The sequence below is a fragment of the Sebastes umbrosus genome, chromosome 1 (genome assembly GCF_015220745.1).
Source record: "Sebastes umbrosus isolate fSebUmb1 chromosome 1, fSebUmb1.pri, whole genome shotgun sequence".
Classification (NCBI taxonomy): Eukaryota; Metazoa; Chordata; class Actinopteri; order Perciformes; family Sebastidae; genus Sebastes; species Sebastes umbrosus.
In genome coordinates, this window is record NC_051269.1 from 16,823,663 (window position 1) to 16,838,982 (window position 15,320).

General features: G+C 41.0%; 1 protein-coding gene across 5 annotated transcripts in view; it reads left to right on the top strand.

Annotated features, from left to right (window-relative positions):
• The window catches only part of slc12a5a (solute carrier family 12 member 5a), a 176,521-nt gene that overhangs the window by 117,067 nt on the left and 44,134 nt on the right, over positions 1–15,320 (top strand). For all 5 annotated transcript variants that reach the window (XM_037784970.1, XM_037784962.1, XM_037784979.1 and 2 more), the window contains exons 2-3: positions 5,491–5,591; positions 6,214–6,351. In XM_037784970.1, the coding sequence (XP_037640898.1) occupies positions 5,491–5,591; positions 6,214–6,351 (239 nt within the window). The remainder of the gene's footprint in view (positions 1–5,490; positions 5,592–6,213; positions 6,352–15,320) is intronic.

Sequence of the window (15,320 nt, forward strand, 5' to 3'; positions counted from 1 at the left end):
GGGGGTATCCGTCATTCCTTTGATGGTGGGGTTTTAATTATTAGGCGACGAGGAGAAATGGGCCGTGGAGAGATAAGTGTTAGGATAGAGAAGTTGTCTTCGGGCATTAGCCCTTCAGATATACAACAGTGTGTGTATGTGTGTGTAAGATCACTTGTCTTTTTTCATCCTTTGAGAAATGCTCTGTGTGTTAGTGTGTGTTGGTACTTTGTTTCTGGAAAACACTCATTCACTATTCACTCCATAGGTTAATCTAGTAAGTAGAAAACTGAGACGTCAGACACTTATGAATGATTTTGCACCATCAAGTGTAGTCTTACATGTGTGCATTAGGTGATTAGTATCAGCTGTTTCATTTATGCCTCACCACATCCATCAGCTGACTAGTAACGTCCAATCAAATTCATGCAGGTGTATATTACAGCCATTATAACCTGTCACATTTTACTGTCCTGCTGATTCATGCCAACATATTTTGCAGTCACAGCTCCCTCCATGATCCTATTTGTTTAATTAGTTCAGGTTCATTTGTTCAGAAAGTCTCATTGAGATCTCTTTTGCAATAGAGATGTAAGAAGACAAGTCAGTCACGTGAAACAATCATCACACACTATTTAAAACAATCAGAACTATTTAAAATATCAGTAGTGGAATTTCAATACCCCTGAGACCACTTAGTGTATCTAACTTCAATCGTGTTCTGCAGTTTATTCCAGTCGTATGGTGCATGGTACCAGAAACCAGAAAGTCTTCCCCAGATCAGATTTGGTATTAGGAGCATTTAAACGTCGGGCCAGCTGTAGCTCAGAGCGGGTCGTCCTTTAACTGCAACGTTGGCAGTTCAATCCCCGGCTCCTTTTGTCCACATGTTGAAGTGTCCTTGAGCGAGCCACTGAATCCCAAGTTGCTCCCCGGGCGCTTTACAGCAGCTCACTGCTCCGAAAATACTTAGGATGGGTTAAATGCAGAGGTCAAATTTCATGTATGTACCGATGTACATGATGAATGTGATCAAGTTTAAGTTTTAAGTTAACCTATCCTGTGATCCTGTGTAATGATTGTTCACTTTGCATTCGGGCTTCAACAACCAATTATTTTTATTATGGATTCACCTGTTAATTGATCAGTTCATTGATTTATCATTTAGTCTTTGAAATGCAATAATTTCAGAGGTTACACAATGAAATTGCTTGTTTTGGCTAGCCAACAGTCCAAAACCCACAAAAATCAATTTGCATTGATTAAAAAAAAAAAGAAAAAGCAGCAAATGTGCTATTGTAAGTACCAGAAGTAAGTTGATCAACATTTCAAGTTATCGACGTACTGTACGTACAGCATTACATACAGTTTGATGTAGTGCTTTGAATTAGGGCAAGGGCACAAATGGCACAAAATAAATATAGTAACTAGGTAGCAAGTGGTTTCAGTGTGTGCATATATTAGTGCATACAGTACATCTCCCTTTATGTTCATAGGTGAACACCTGATACTCGTTTCCACAGATGCTCGTAGTACTCCTGTATCACAGAGCCATATCGTCTTCACTTGTTCTGAAGAGATAAAAATAGTTTTAAACAAACAACTAAATAATACACGTGTTCTGAAAACCCCTCTGCTGGAGCTTCCCTTTTAACCGCCTGTGTACGTTTTAACCTGCAGGTCAAAGTGAGCTGAATCTTAAGTGCAGCAGAAGCTTTTACATTTTACAGCCAGAGACATAAGTGTGTGTTTTTTCTCTTGCCTCTTTCCCTCTGCGGGTTCCCATTTCAGGTCTGGCTGCCTCGTCTTTGTCTGTCTGAGCCCATATCTCTCTCCTTGTCACTATTCGCTCTCACCCCATCTATCTGTGTCTCTTTCCATCTTCTCATCCGCACCCTCATTCTCTTGCTTTCCATCTCTTTGTGTTAACCTCTCCTCTGCCTGCTTCTGTCTTTTGTGCTCTTTTCATGCACGGCCCCTTTTTTCTCGGTGTCCCTGTCTGAGTGGCCCTATTGCTCCGTCTCTGTAGAACAGTGTGCCGGCTGTTAGCGGTGCCCCGACGTCATGGCACATGGCTGCAGCATCCCGGCTATAAATAACTTGGTCTCGTGGTGCTCGGTCCAAGACAGGACCGAGAGCCAGAAGGAGAGCAATCTGCTGTCTCCCTCCAGAGACGCTCGAAGGGGAAGGCGCAAATAAGACAGCTTACTCTGTAGGGCCTCCGCCACCAAGACCTTCACTGTACTTGGTGAACAAAGTGACTGTGGATTCAATTATTTTTCTAGACAAGAGCAAACGTCTGGTCAGGAGGCAGTTCAAGTGGCTAATCAAAGCTTAAAGCTGAAGTAGGTGAGATTGAAGCGCACTGTGTATGATGAAAAAAATGACATTTTTATAAAACGGTCACTATATTGTGACAGTAGAACATGACACAGGTAACCTGAAAAAAAGTCATGTGCCTCTGTGTCCTTCGATGTCCTCCGGTGTTCCTAACGGCATCTGCAGGATTTCACCGGAGGAAAACAAGCAGTCAGAGCTGATCTGAGGTCTGCTGTCCATCTGCCAATCACTCGCGAACTCCGACCAAACGGTCAAACTAGGCAGCACTGATCAAATATGAATCACTATTATATTACGTTAATGCCTATTTCTTGCCTCAAATATTTTCAGAATCATCTTGTAGTGTACTGTTTAGCTGTAAAATTAGAAAGTTTGTGATGCCGCCGCCATTGTGAAATCTGTTGAAGGAACGCCAAGTTCAGGTCACATGTCCGGAGAACAGCCAATAGGAACGCTCTCTCAATGAAATGGCCTGTGATTGGTCAAAGTCTCCCGTCACGGGCTAGATTTTTTTTAAGGGGATTGAACTGCTGGTCGGATGAAACTAAATATTTGAATCACTTTTAGGATCTTTCTGACATTTTATAGACTTAATGATTGTGGATTTAATCGAGAAAAAAAAGTTAGATGGTAAATGGCTTTTCTAGATATCAAAGTGCAAATTCAATCACAGTTACTATAAAAAATAATAAAAAAAACAAGATTACAGAGCCTCTCTTCAACCTGCTCCATGCTGTTTCGACAATAAACAAATGTACACACAGACAACCCAGCCGAAATTGACTAAATACAGTTTTTGTAGTTTCCATGTCATCCATGAAAGTGTAGTTGTAGCTCTCTTATTTGTACTCATTCCTCTATGAACCCACAGAGCCACCACAGGTGTACAAAGGCCAGATTGAGAATGCAGGACTGTTTTATATTCTATGGCTCTGATTGGTTGTTTTTATTGATTGACGTTTGTCCAACCAATCATGTGCAGCAGCACGACGCAGCTCTCCTTAATTGTCAATTAATTATTGTTAGTGGCAGGCAGAGAAAAATAACCTTCGATAGTTTGGTTTCGGGACTTCAGTTGCCAGAGTTTATTGGAGTGCAGCACATTGTGTGCGTAGCCTACAAGAAAGTGAGCAAGGACTTTCTGTTCGAAATAATGTTAGTTTAAGAGGGAGAAGTAGTTTACCAATTAACGTTAAAGGGGGGACGTTGTAAGCTTTTAATTGCTTCTAAAACATAGCGGTTTAGTTGGTAACATTTTTGGAGTTATTTAACACAAGGCATACAGGAATTTATGGGAAAGGGTGCATTTAATTGCTGAAAATTGCCGTGACTGCACTGGACTACCTGCGCTGTGTACAGTGAGGCAAGAAGCTGCGCAGGTGCTACTAATTAAGACTTGATGTACATGTAACCTTCATAGGCCGACAGGTGTAATTAATGAAATGGAACACTTGAATAAAATGGAGCTGTCGTTAATGTTATTAGTAACACCTGTGCTTTTCCTACTATGACAAGTCAAAATGTCTGCTCTCAGAAAGGCCTATATGCAGTTAAATATCATACCATTGTTAAATAATTATTAGTGTTATTACCCACCGCAATTGTAGTTCATGCTATGCATAGGAGCCACGATAGACAATTTGAAGAATTTGGGTTATGGTAGTTGTAGTGGAATTATTCTGTGCTATAATTGTATCACCTTGGCAGTTAAGTAACAAAGGGAAATAATGATGATTTCCTCCATAACATGTAAAAGCCTATTACTGACTGTGGTCCAATATGCTATATATTTCTTTCACATTTGTTTCAGAACCACACCCACCTATCCTTCAATACACACCTTCAATATATGGCAACAAGAAAGAAACGGTTCAAGTGTGTGAATCAAGCCCTCCACTAAGAAACAGCGACTGTGTCGGCTCTTATCGGACGCCCTGTAGCGATTTAACTTTCCACATCAGCAGTGACCTTGAGATATTTTTCAACGGCTATCTAATGTGGTGGCACAATTAAGCTGTTGTAATTCTAGCACCAGCAGCACAGGAAAATATATTTATTACCTCAATTATGTGTATTACAATAAGCACCTGCAGTTCTAACCCATTAGCAAGTTCTAAGATAAACATACCTGTTTAAAATGTCCAAAAGTTTAAAGGTCCAAAACTTCCAACATCTATTAACCTCAGCTAATGAAGCAAGAAGTACTTGTGAATTCCTGTGGCTACCCGGCAATAAACAAGCTTATTTGCTGGAGGGCTGTTATTATACAAACGGAAAGTACTTCAGAAAGTGTCACGTTTGCATTATCAGCATGTTAACATCGAACAAGGTCGGCTCATTCTCTCAATCTCTCATTCTGCACAAAAAGAAAAAAACAAACCAAAAAAAACCTGGAAAGAGAAATAAGAGGAGTTTTGTTTTTTTTATTTTGCTGCTCATACTATTTTAGTGGAACAGTCATACTGCAAAATGTTTGTCTTCCACTTTCAAACCTCAATTGGAAATCAATGAGCTTGTCTTGTCAATGATCTCTCCCAAGAGTTGGACGCTGCCCTTCCCACATTGTTTGTTTTGGTGATTTGCCTCTGTGCCTTTAGACTGTGTACTTGTGGACAGATGCTTCTTGATGGAATCATGATGCCTACAGCAAGCTGTCACCTAAATAACATCACACTGTTTCTTTCTACTGCTCTTTGTTTTGAGGGTAAAAAGCTGCCGAGCATTTCTTATTATTTCTCTGCGTTAGTGTTCAAACTTGTGGGATCTCCTTGTTTGTCACTGTAGTGAAAAACTGATTGAGATGTTCCAGTTTGCGTTTCTTCCTCTGGCCATATGGAATATATAGCACTGCACATATTGTTACTGCACGCTCCATTAGTTTTGGTTCTGTTCCTCTTGCGTTTCTCACTGTGGGCACTTTATGGAGAAGAAAAAGCCTCCCCTCCTCTTCCTGGCAGACATCCTCCAGTTTGAGCTTTCTGAGTGTGTGTCTTTCTATCGCTTAAACAATAAATGCATTAATAAAAGTTGCTCTGTTCTTGCACACAAGTGTTATTTTGACATGAAGAAGCTCATGTCTGGTTTGTGCATTACAGATTATACTGGCACCTTTGTGATCTTCTTTATTTCAGTCCAGTCTAAAAGTGGTGTGTGTGTTTCTGTTTGTTCCAGGTGACAGTAACCCCAAGGAGAGCAGCCCCTTCATCAACAGTAGTGATGCTGCCGCAGAGAAGAGCCAGCAGTATGACGGCAAGAACATGGCCTTGTTTGAGGTACAGTCCGATGTTCTGCACACTCACACACACAAACATACACACACAGAGATTTGTTAACACACACAATCAGACATCGTAAGAAGCAGGATACACTCAGTCTCACAATTCAGTGATTGAATACGGGCCCTGACATCTATTAATGGGGGTAATTACTGTGTGAAGGGCAATGTTGAAACCTCAGGTTAATGTAAGCAAATATCCCACCGCTACAGGAAAGAACTTCAGCCAGGCAATTTGACACAGCGCTGCACAAATGTTTTTACATTGTGCTCTCAGTGGGATTTCTAGATTAAACAAGAAAAGAGAAAAGAAATCAGAAAGAAAACAATTTATTGCGTAAGCACTTTTTTTTTACCAGATGGGTTGGAATTTACAAAAGCAGTGTTACACAGCACCTGAAATAGTAAATTATCCACAAGCGCAGTACACTTAATATTAATTATTTTAAGAATGAATTAATGTTGCACTACCTGGTTCACATGGCTGGCTGAGAGGGTTAAAAAGCACAGCTGTAACCAGAGATGTGGGCTCACAGTCTTTGAAGTAGTGCATCTCCTTTAAAACCTTGATGAAAACACTGACTCTCACTGCCCTCCTGTTTGTGTTTGTATCTCTGCAGGAGGAGATGGACACCAGCCCCATGGTGTCGTCTCTCCTCAGCAGCCTGGCCAACTACTCCAACCTGCCCCAAGGTAGCAAGGAGCACGAGGAGGCCGAGAACAACGAGGCTGAGTCATCGCGCAAGAAGCCCGTCAAGGTATTTGACAAAATACATACGACACAGTGCACACAACCGTACATACAGTACATGTATGCTTACATCCCATGTTGCAGAGATAACACCATTTGACTTAGTAAATTAAATTTGGCTGTAGCAGAGGGTTTTGTTAATTGTGATTTCAATCCATAAATCAGTAATTCATAGGAATAATGATTGGATACAGAAACAATGTTTTAAATAGTTTTATTTTTCAAAAAAGTCAAAGAATCTATCTTTTTTTTACTGTCAAACACCTAGGCTATAACAATACAAATTCTGTCAGAACCACTTAGTAGTTTATATATTTTTGCATGCATACTCTTTCGCCATTTTTATCTTCTCTTTCTTTCATGTAAATCATTCCGAGGACCTAATGTACTGTAAACTAGGTCTGTGTCTTTGTCTTAGCAGCAAACACAACAACTTCTCAATGCATGAGGATGTATAATCTGGATAAAAATCAGGTCCTGGCCTGTTCCTTTTAATAAATCCTTGTATTTCTACTGAAAATCAATAAGAACTGCAAGAGATTAGTTTAAATAGTGCTGCGGTAAAAACAAAAGCACTAATGGGTTTTCTGAGGTCATTGTGTACAATAAGAAAGGGTAGTGTTTCCCATTATGCATTGTGACGCTTGTAACTGATGGTGTTCATCATCTATTTGCAAAAACTTTTAAATATGCGTCATGTTGCTGCTGGACCAGTTTGATACAGAACAGACTAATTAATATACAATTTGATAGTTTTGATAGGTACAAATGATAGTTTAAGCTGAATGCACAAAAAGGGCAGGTTTTTAGCTACGAAAATCATTCCTTCTAAAACAAATTACTAAAATCAGCTGACTGACTCATTCCTCAGTATGATGCAGCGTGCATCACTTTGCTGTCGATGTACATTTGCTGTAATATTGTTTATCACACGCCCTGGACAACTTGTTCACCCGAGGAAGGGTCGTTGTGCTTGTTGCCAGGAGATGATTATTAAATGTTACCAAATATAGATTTGTACTTTCCGTTACATCATGAATCCCTAATAGCAGAGTTTATGGTTGTTTGGTTAACACTCTCACTGGAGATAAAGGAAAAACTCCACCAGTTTAGAACCTGTCAATCACTCTCTGTTGATATTATAAATCCCCTGTTCGTGTTACTGGATTGCATCTTAAATGCCACTCACTAATGAGTTCCTTCCACATCATCCCCTGGTATTTTCTGCTGTTGGGTGTTGAGATGCCAGCAGGAAGGAGTTTACTTCTCAGCATTTGATAGACAGACAGGCAGCTACATTATTAATCCTGTGGGAAATGGTGGTGGTAGCAGCAAGGCGAGATGTGAAATTGCAAAGCTGAAATGAGAAGAGATGCTTATAATGATGACGATAATGCAAATAATGAAAGAAGTTATTCCAAATTGGCCCGACGGGCTGGTGGGAAGTGGACTGATTCCCATATTCTTAACATGTAACTCTGTAACTCCAGAGCATGTGAGGTAAAACACAGTTTAGACATTGTGAGTGGCCACAGCAGTGACAGGTTGACAGCTTTTCTGTGACCTTTGACCCAGTCTGTCTTCCTAGGTGCCCAATCAGCCTGATATTTTCTCTCCCTTATATTTACTTTTCTCCTCACATGTGTCACTTTTCCTTCCACTCAGTGAGGTTTTCCTTCTTGTTTCTCACCTTGAAGTAAATAACGAATGATGACCTTGGATGCCAGTGCACCTAGCTGATATACTGTCTAATTGTCCCGCTGTGAATCCAGATGAGTCCTGTAGATATACAGTAGATCCTCAGTGGAAACACATTTCAAACAGACAGTGGAGATAAGGTTTCTAGGGACAATTATCCTCATGGCCGTATTGATTTCTGCCTGTGTATCTTTGCAGCATGAACAAACAGATGTGCATAAAAAAAGAAAAATGGTTTCTTGACAACACATTTTCAACTCAAGGTCCACTTACTTCTAGTTTTTTCAGAGATTTCAGCCACATCTCGTCCGCGGATGGAGTTTGCTCATTTGTCAGTGAGATGGTTTGATTGTTCAGTTATTATCACATGACCTGAGTATTGTATTTTTAGCCACATGGCTCTAGTCAACCACTTTAGTCCAGACTAAGATATCTCCACTATTGGATGGATCGCTATAATTTTGTGCAGATATTCATTTAGCCCAGAGGATGAAGCCCCCTGACTTTGGTGATCCTCTAACTGGCAGGTTGACATTTGTGGTTGTCGGGACATTTCACTCCAAACCACAAATCAACAACCTGCACTCAATCTGATGGCCTTGAAAGTTGATTCAGAACTAAGAACTAAGATGAACATGGTAAACATTATACCTGCTAAATTTCAGCATGCTAACATTTTCATTGTGAGCATGTTAGCCGGTGACATTAGTATAGTACAGCCTCACAGAGCTGTAAAACTAAACTAAATGGTCTCAGTGACAACTGAGCAAATTGCATTTCCTGATGACAAATGCTATCAAACCACAGCAACATTTCATATTCTAAAGGTCAGTTAACACAAACATAATAATAATATAATATAATACAATATGTTTCCACTCCCTTCTAGTGGTGCAGATAGATTTGGTTTTATTTACACAGGTTTTGAGATGTCTGCCTCCAGCCCAATACAATCTAACATTACATTTGAGAACATCAATAGCAACCTCTCTTTCCAGAAACAATTTCTCAGTTCATCAAGATAATCCACACACCTTGCTGCGAACACTTTCCACTGGAACTACTTTCTATGGAAGAAATGGTCCTTATGAAAACAGCTGATAGTGAGACAGGGACACTGTTTCTAGAAAGAGAAGTAATTTGGGTGACCTAACCTTCTTTTTTAAGCTACTCTCTGTCCTGATTGTTCACATATTGCAGGTAGCAGCTTGAGACAACCACAGTGTCCACATGGGACTTCAGCATTGGTTCAAAATGTCTTCACTGTTTGCTTGTGGTATATTCCCCCATTATCACAGTTGTCCCAGATGTAAGGTGTATTTGTCTGACTCCCCTCGGCTCGGCTAACCCTGGGAGCAGGTCTAATCTTCCCCCTGTCACCGCAACCCCTTTAATACTTTAATTAGTCTGCACGCTACACCAAGCTGCTGCTTCTCCAATCAGCAGCCCATTCCACAGGCAATCTCTCCATCGCCATGAGAGGCTTTTCATTAAGGAAGCCTGTGGCGTTTTATCGCTCACACAGCGACCCACCCCTCTCTCTCTCTCTCTCTCTCTCTTTCTCTCTCTTACTCTTTTTCGCCTTCCCTCTGTTTCTCGCTCCACTCCCCTTCTCTCATCCTCGCTCTCCATCTCCTTCATCATCGGTCCCTCGAGCGAGTGAGTGAGTTGTGAGGGAGGCAGAGCGAGGCAGCGGGCTTTCTTTGTCGCAGTGTGAAAGCCAAGATTAGAGATTTGGTTGGCATGTAACATGAGGGAGCAGTCTGGAGGTCGCGCAGGTTAAAATGGAAACCAGTCGCAGCTAATCTGCCGCCGATTTTCTCTTCCTCTGACCTTACTCATTTGAAATCTAACATAAAAAGGCAAGTTTAAATGAATAGCACCTTTCAAACACGGGTTATTAAAGTGTTTTACTTAAGGCAAAGTAATGCATAAGAACAAAATTTTATCAAAAGTTGTTATAATACCAGTCGATCAAATGACTTGTGAAAAACCCACAGAGAATTATCAATGAACTCTGCTCTCACTGGCGTTGTTTCTAGCAGCAGGCAGCTGTTTTCAGCAAAAACCTCTTAATAACCCACCAAGCTATACCTGCAAAGCACCAAATAGCAGAGAGACAAAATTAGCAACTATAGCTGGTGAATATAGTGGAGGATTTAGCAGCTAAAGAACCAGACACAGAGCTAAAATGAGATTGAATTGTGGATTTACGTTCACCAGGTGTCCAGATACACAACTCCAAAAGAATGCTAATGCTGCTCTCGATCTGAGTAAATAGACAAACACAGTATGATAACTTTATAAGGTAACAATATGTCAGTGTTGTTTTTACAGCTTGTCACGCTCCCCCCAAGTGGCCAAACAAAAATCAATAAATGCAGTGCAGTTACAGTGAGTTCCCCAAATGTAATAAAATAAAGAAGTTGCAGGATAACAGCTCAATAAGCTACGTTTGGTTCCTAAAGATCAGCGAGATCTGCTAGGTTTATATTCTTAATTATTAGAAATGTATTTTGATCTGGATTAACGAGAACACCACTTTAAAATCTGTTTCATAACAACATGGAAGCTAGTAAGGAAGATGTGTAAACGGCAGTAATATGTTCAGTTCCCCTGGTTTCTTATTAGAAATCTGGCAGCGTCGTCCTGAATATGTTGCTGTTGTCTAATGATCTTTATGGGAAGACGAGACAAGGGACCTTTGCAGTCGTGTATCTGGCTGGAGATGAAAATTTGCTTCTCTAATTCTTGTCTGGATGTGAGACCTCTAATTTGTGCTATTTGTTTTAGATGATAAATGCTGATTTAGTTATGGTCTTGGGTGTTGAACCTAAAATCTGTGTGCATGAAAATGACAAGATTTCTAACTCGGCCTTCATTATTTGCTCTATAAAGTCTTGTGTGTCGACCAAACTTAACACAATACAAATCATGAACCTTTTCAGGGCGAGTTTATTCAAGTAATTTTCTAGACGAGTGCTCTTGCCAAGAATTACAGGAGCATTATTCCATACGCGCTCTGTCCCCCTTTTTTTTTTTAACAGCGTAACGTTTCCGCATATAAATGTGTCTCCCTTGTGTTTTATGACCCCTGCTCATATCTTTGCCCTCACCCTCCCTCCCCTTGCACCCTCCCTCTCTCATTAGACCGGTGCATCATATCAGTATTCACGTCGACACCCCTCTGAAGGATGTATCTTGATTAATGTCAATTCATGTTATATATTACAGCAGCGACGCACATGAGTTCACAGCGGAGCTAAACTGAGATTTCACACTTCACATTTTGTCCATTTAGTTAAGACACCAGGCTAACGAGCTAAGTGGAGGTTTTTGTTCTACGGTGTAGAAGGGCTGCAGTTAATATTTACATCATTGATTAATCTGTTTATTTGGGGTTTTTTTATTAACTGAACTAAAGATATTCAATTTACAGTCAAATGACAAAGGTTGCTGATTATTTTTCTGTCCATCAACTCATGAATTAATCAAGTCATAATATCTTATTTCAGACTCTTCAATCTTATTTTAAAAAGTCTTGTCAAGCACCATTTGCATTATATTATCAAACTTGAATGATCTGAATTGAGAAGCAAATAATCTGGCTTTAGGAACTTGTAGCCTGAATTTCTGAAGTCTCTTATAGTTAATAGCTGTGTTTTATAGTGCCTTGATTTCCAAGAAAACGTTAAAGTCTTGTTTTCTTACATTATTGGCAGATGTCTTGTTCGATACTTTCACATATCTCTAGATTCATCATTATTTTTGCTTATTTCTAGGTAAGTTTTTACAGTGTAGAGTCCATTTTCAATACACCTGTTCTGCTTTGATCCAATCCAGGTTACTGCTGACCTGAATTTCAGCAGCACATGTGCATTAGTGGATGAGGAGACTTCTAGCCTTGAACCTGATAGTGCAGCTAAATGGAGGTTTCACAACTGGTGGGAACACATGAGGCTCTGTGGAGTCTTTTAACCTAGAATATTCTAGTAACATCATGTATACGCTATTTCATGGTGGTGAGCCTTCAGCACCACAGAGCACGTTTAGCTACAGCAGTCAGTGTTTTACACATGGATGGTTGATAACGCTTTTACACACACACACACATGCGCGCACGCACACTCTGCGTGTTGACCGCTGAGTGACTGGTTCATCCGCAGCCGGTCGGGGAGGCTGATGTTCGCTGGCCTCTCCTCTCGCTGTCTATTTAATAATTCAGCACACCTGAGCAGAAACACATTTGCCCTATCAGCTCGTGTTTGGCCAGCAGAGCGTGGAGATGCCGTTACAAGCTCCCAGTCTGCCTCCCTCGCTGTCATTAGCCTCCCCTTCTCCCTCCACCTCACCCGCTCCACTTCATGCCTCTGTCTCTGCCTCCACAGTAATACAACTGAAAGTGTGCTCTCCTCTCTTCTCCTCTCTTCTTTCTTCGTCTCCTTCATCTCCTTTCCACTGCCATCTTGTTTCCTCCTTTCCCCTCCTTTTCAATTCCCTCCTCATCTCCTTCCTCCTCTCCTTTCCTTTTCCTTCCTCTGTTCACCTCTCCTTACATGTCCTATTCTTTCCTTTTCTTTTCTTGCCTCTCCTCTCCCCCTAGATTCCTTACCTCTCTCAGTTCTTACTAAATCAGATATAAAAATGCAACACAAATCTGTTACATAAATGTGTTGCATCATATGTTATGTTATATGCATTGATAATGTATTGTATAATATTGAAATCCCATTGATCTACTGTAGAAAATTAAGAAAAACAGACGTTGAATTCGATGATGTGGTCCTACAGTGACCTATCAGCTCGCCTACAAAGACAGGTGCAGCTCCGATAAGGAATTAATAAACGCTCGACCACAGATCTATATAGTTTTCGATGTGCAACAGATTCTGGTCGTACTAGCGAGCATAAAACATTCCTGTAAGAAGTGATTTAAAAGACGACACTGGTTTTTGCCAGCCTAAGCAGGTTGGCAGGGTGTCCCAGAGCCTGAGGGCCTGGACGCCTCTTTTCCCTCTCTCCTGCAACACCTTTCAGATGTATGTAGTCTCCCCCTACTCCTCTGCCCGCTTTCATTTTCTTTCCCCTGCAGCTATCCAAGGATGTGAAGTTGCTTTCACCTTCCCTTTTTACAGTTACTCCTCTAACATCTAGTAGAGAAGGTGCTACCAATGCTAGCCTCAGCAGTTCAGGAGATGTCCATATAAGGGCCAAAATAAGACTGGAGGCATATGAGGAAAGACAAGGAAAGGAGAATAATAGTAATACAGTACATGGCAAATGATATACAGTATGAAATATACAGAGTTTTGGATGAAGGAAGTGTTTTTGAGTAAACGTCTTTAAATCTAAACAACAGTGTTGTTCCAAAAACGAGTCATGAGTGTTTTCTGTGGTTATGTTTAGGCTACTAAAACCAATTGGTAAAAGTTGGAAAACCATCGACGTAAAGGTTAAAAGAAACCAATGTTGCAGAATTTTATCTTTTGATTTTGTACTTCACTATTTATGTCAATAGCTAACACAGGAAGTAGCATGTTCTTAATGTAGCAGGGGGGTGGTGGGTGGGCGTGTGGTGCATCTGGCAGTCATGCAGGAGATTGGCATTTGCGTTTTTTATCAACCATAACCACAGTCTTTCTCAAGTGTTTTAGTTATCTAACCTTAACCATACGGAACCATATTTTATTTGGCATAACCATGCTCTTTCCCTTAACTAAACTACACCGTGGTTGCTATGCACATATATTTGTAGAAAGACTATCCTTTTCAGATCCTGCAGTCTAACCTCAAAGCAGTATTTGAAATTACAGAGCCATCTTTTTTCTTATTTTGGTGAAATCATTTAGCGATAGATGTGGCGTTAATGCGGAAGTATAAATGAGGCTCAACCCATGACCATACCTTTAGCATATCATATTTACCATAACCGCAATCTTTCCCTAACGTTACCTCATCATAGTCACATGCTTTGTCGACCCCAACCGTCCACCACAACCTCCTTCCTAATCGTTTCTGTGACATTTCAACAACGCCACATTTGCTACTTTAAGAGGATAGTAATTACACTCAAAACCGCAAGAGGTTGCGTGTCAGGAAAGCTTAAATGTGTATTGTCTAAATGTTTAAACAAATAATCTGTGCTGTTGTTTTACTGATGAAGGTAGCGTCAGATTGAGGAAGCAAACAGAGCGTGTTTTATGAAATGCAATAACATGGTGTTTGATTATTGCTTCAGTGGACTTCAGAGCTCAGTGCATCATGTGAATAAAGTGCTCCTGATGGATGTAGAGGCTAGAGAGGCAGAGAGAGAGAGAGAGAGGCAGAGAGGTCCAGCCTGGTGAGAGGCTAGTGGTAAGTGGTAGGGCAGCAGGAGGCAGTGAATCTGAAGTAGGTGCCACGGCAGATGTATTGAAAGGTCCTGTTGTGCGTCTAACACACCTGAGCCATCCATTCAGTGGGTTCACCACACTTCCCAGGGGGTCGGTGGGCAGCTGTTCCTTCCTAGTTCAGTGGTGCCACGCTGGCCTACCTGTGGCTCTGCAGCAGTCAGCAATGCCTCCGCTCGCGGTGGCCCGCTCTCCAGGGAAATCATCACTGTGCTGGCTCCCAGCCCATTAAACAGACACTCATTCTGTGTGTGTGTGCGCGTCTATCAGAGCAGACGCCGGTCGGGACTGCAATCCCCGTCCACAAATGAAACACCAATTGAATGAAAATAGAAAAGCGGCACTTTCAATAAACATTGAGCCTTTTTCCCCCAACAGGGTCATTGATGCAATGCATACACAAGCGTTTCACTTCTTTCAGGCTATTTCTCAATATGAAGTCATTAGAAGCATCTATTAGTTCACCTGATTTTTTTTTTTTTTTTTTTTGGTGGTTGTTTACCAAACCCACAGAGGTGCTTCATCATGTTCAGGTTCTCAGACTCAGTGTAAGCCTTCTTCGTATCTATTATCTGCGTCTGTACATCTTATGTAACACTCAGGATTTCTAGCAGACACGCGGTTTTTCCAAGCCAGTCTATTGTTGAATAAGGATTATAATTTATCACTCAGCTGCCGCAGACACTCATTCAGCGGGCCAACATACAAGGTCTGCTTGATTGTGGTTCTCCATTGTGTGGGGGAGCAGGCGGGGAAAATGACATTTAGCAGTGTGGAGAGGGTTAGTGCCTACTTTCGGTTATGTTACCCTCCTGTGGAGTGTTGTGGGGCATAAACACCTTTGTGTTCTCTTACTGAATAGTATTTACACACCTTTTAGTGCAGATTA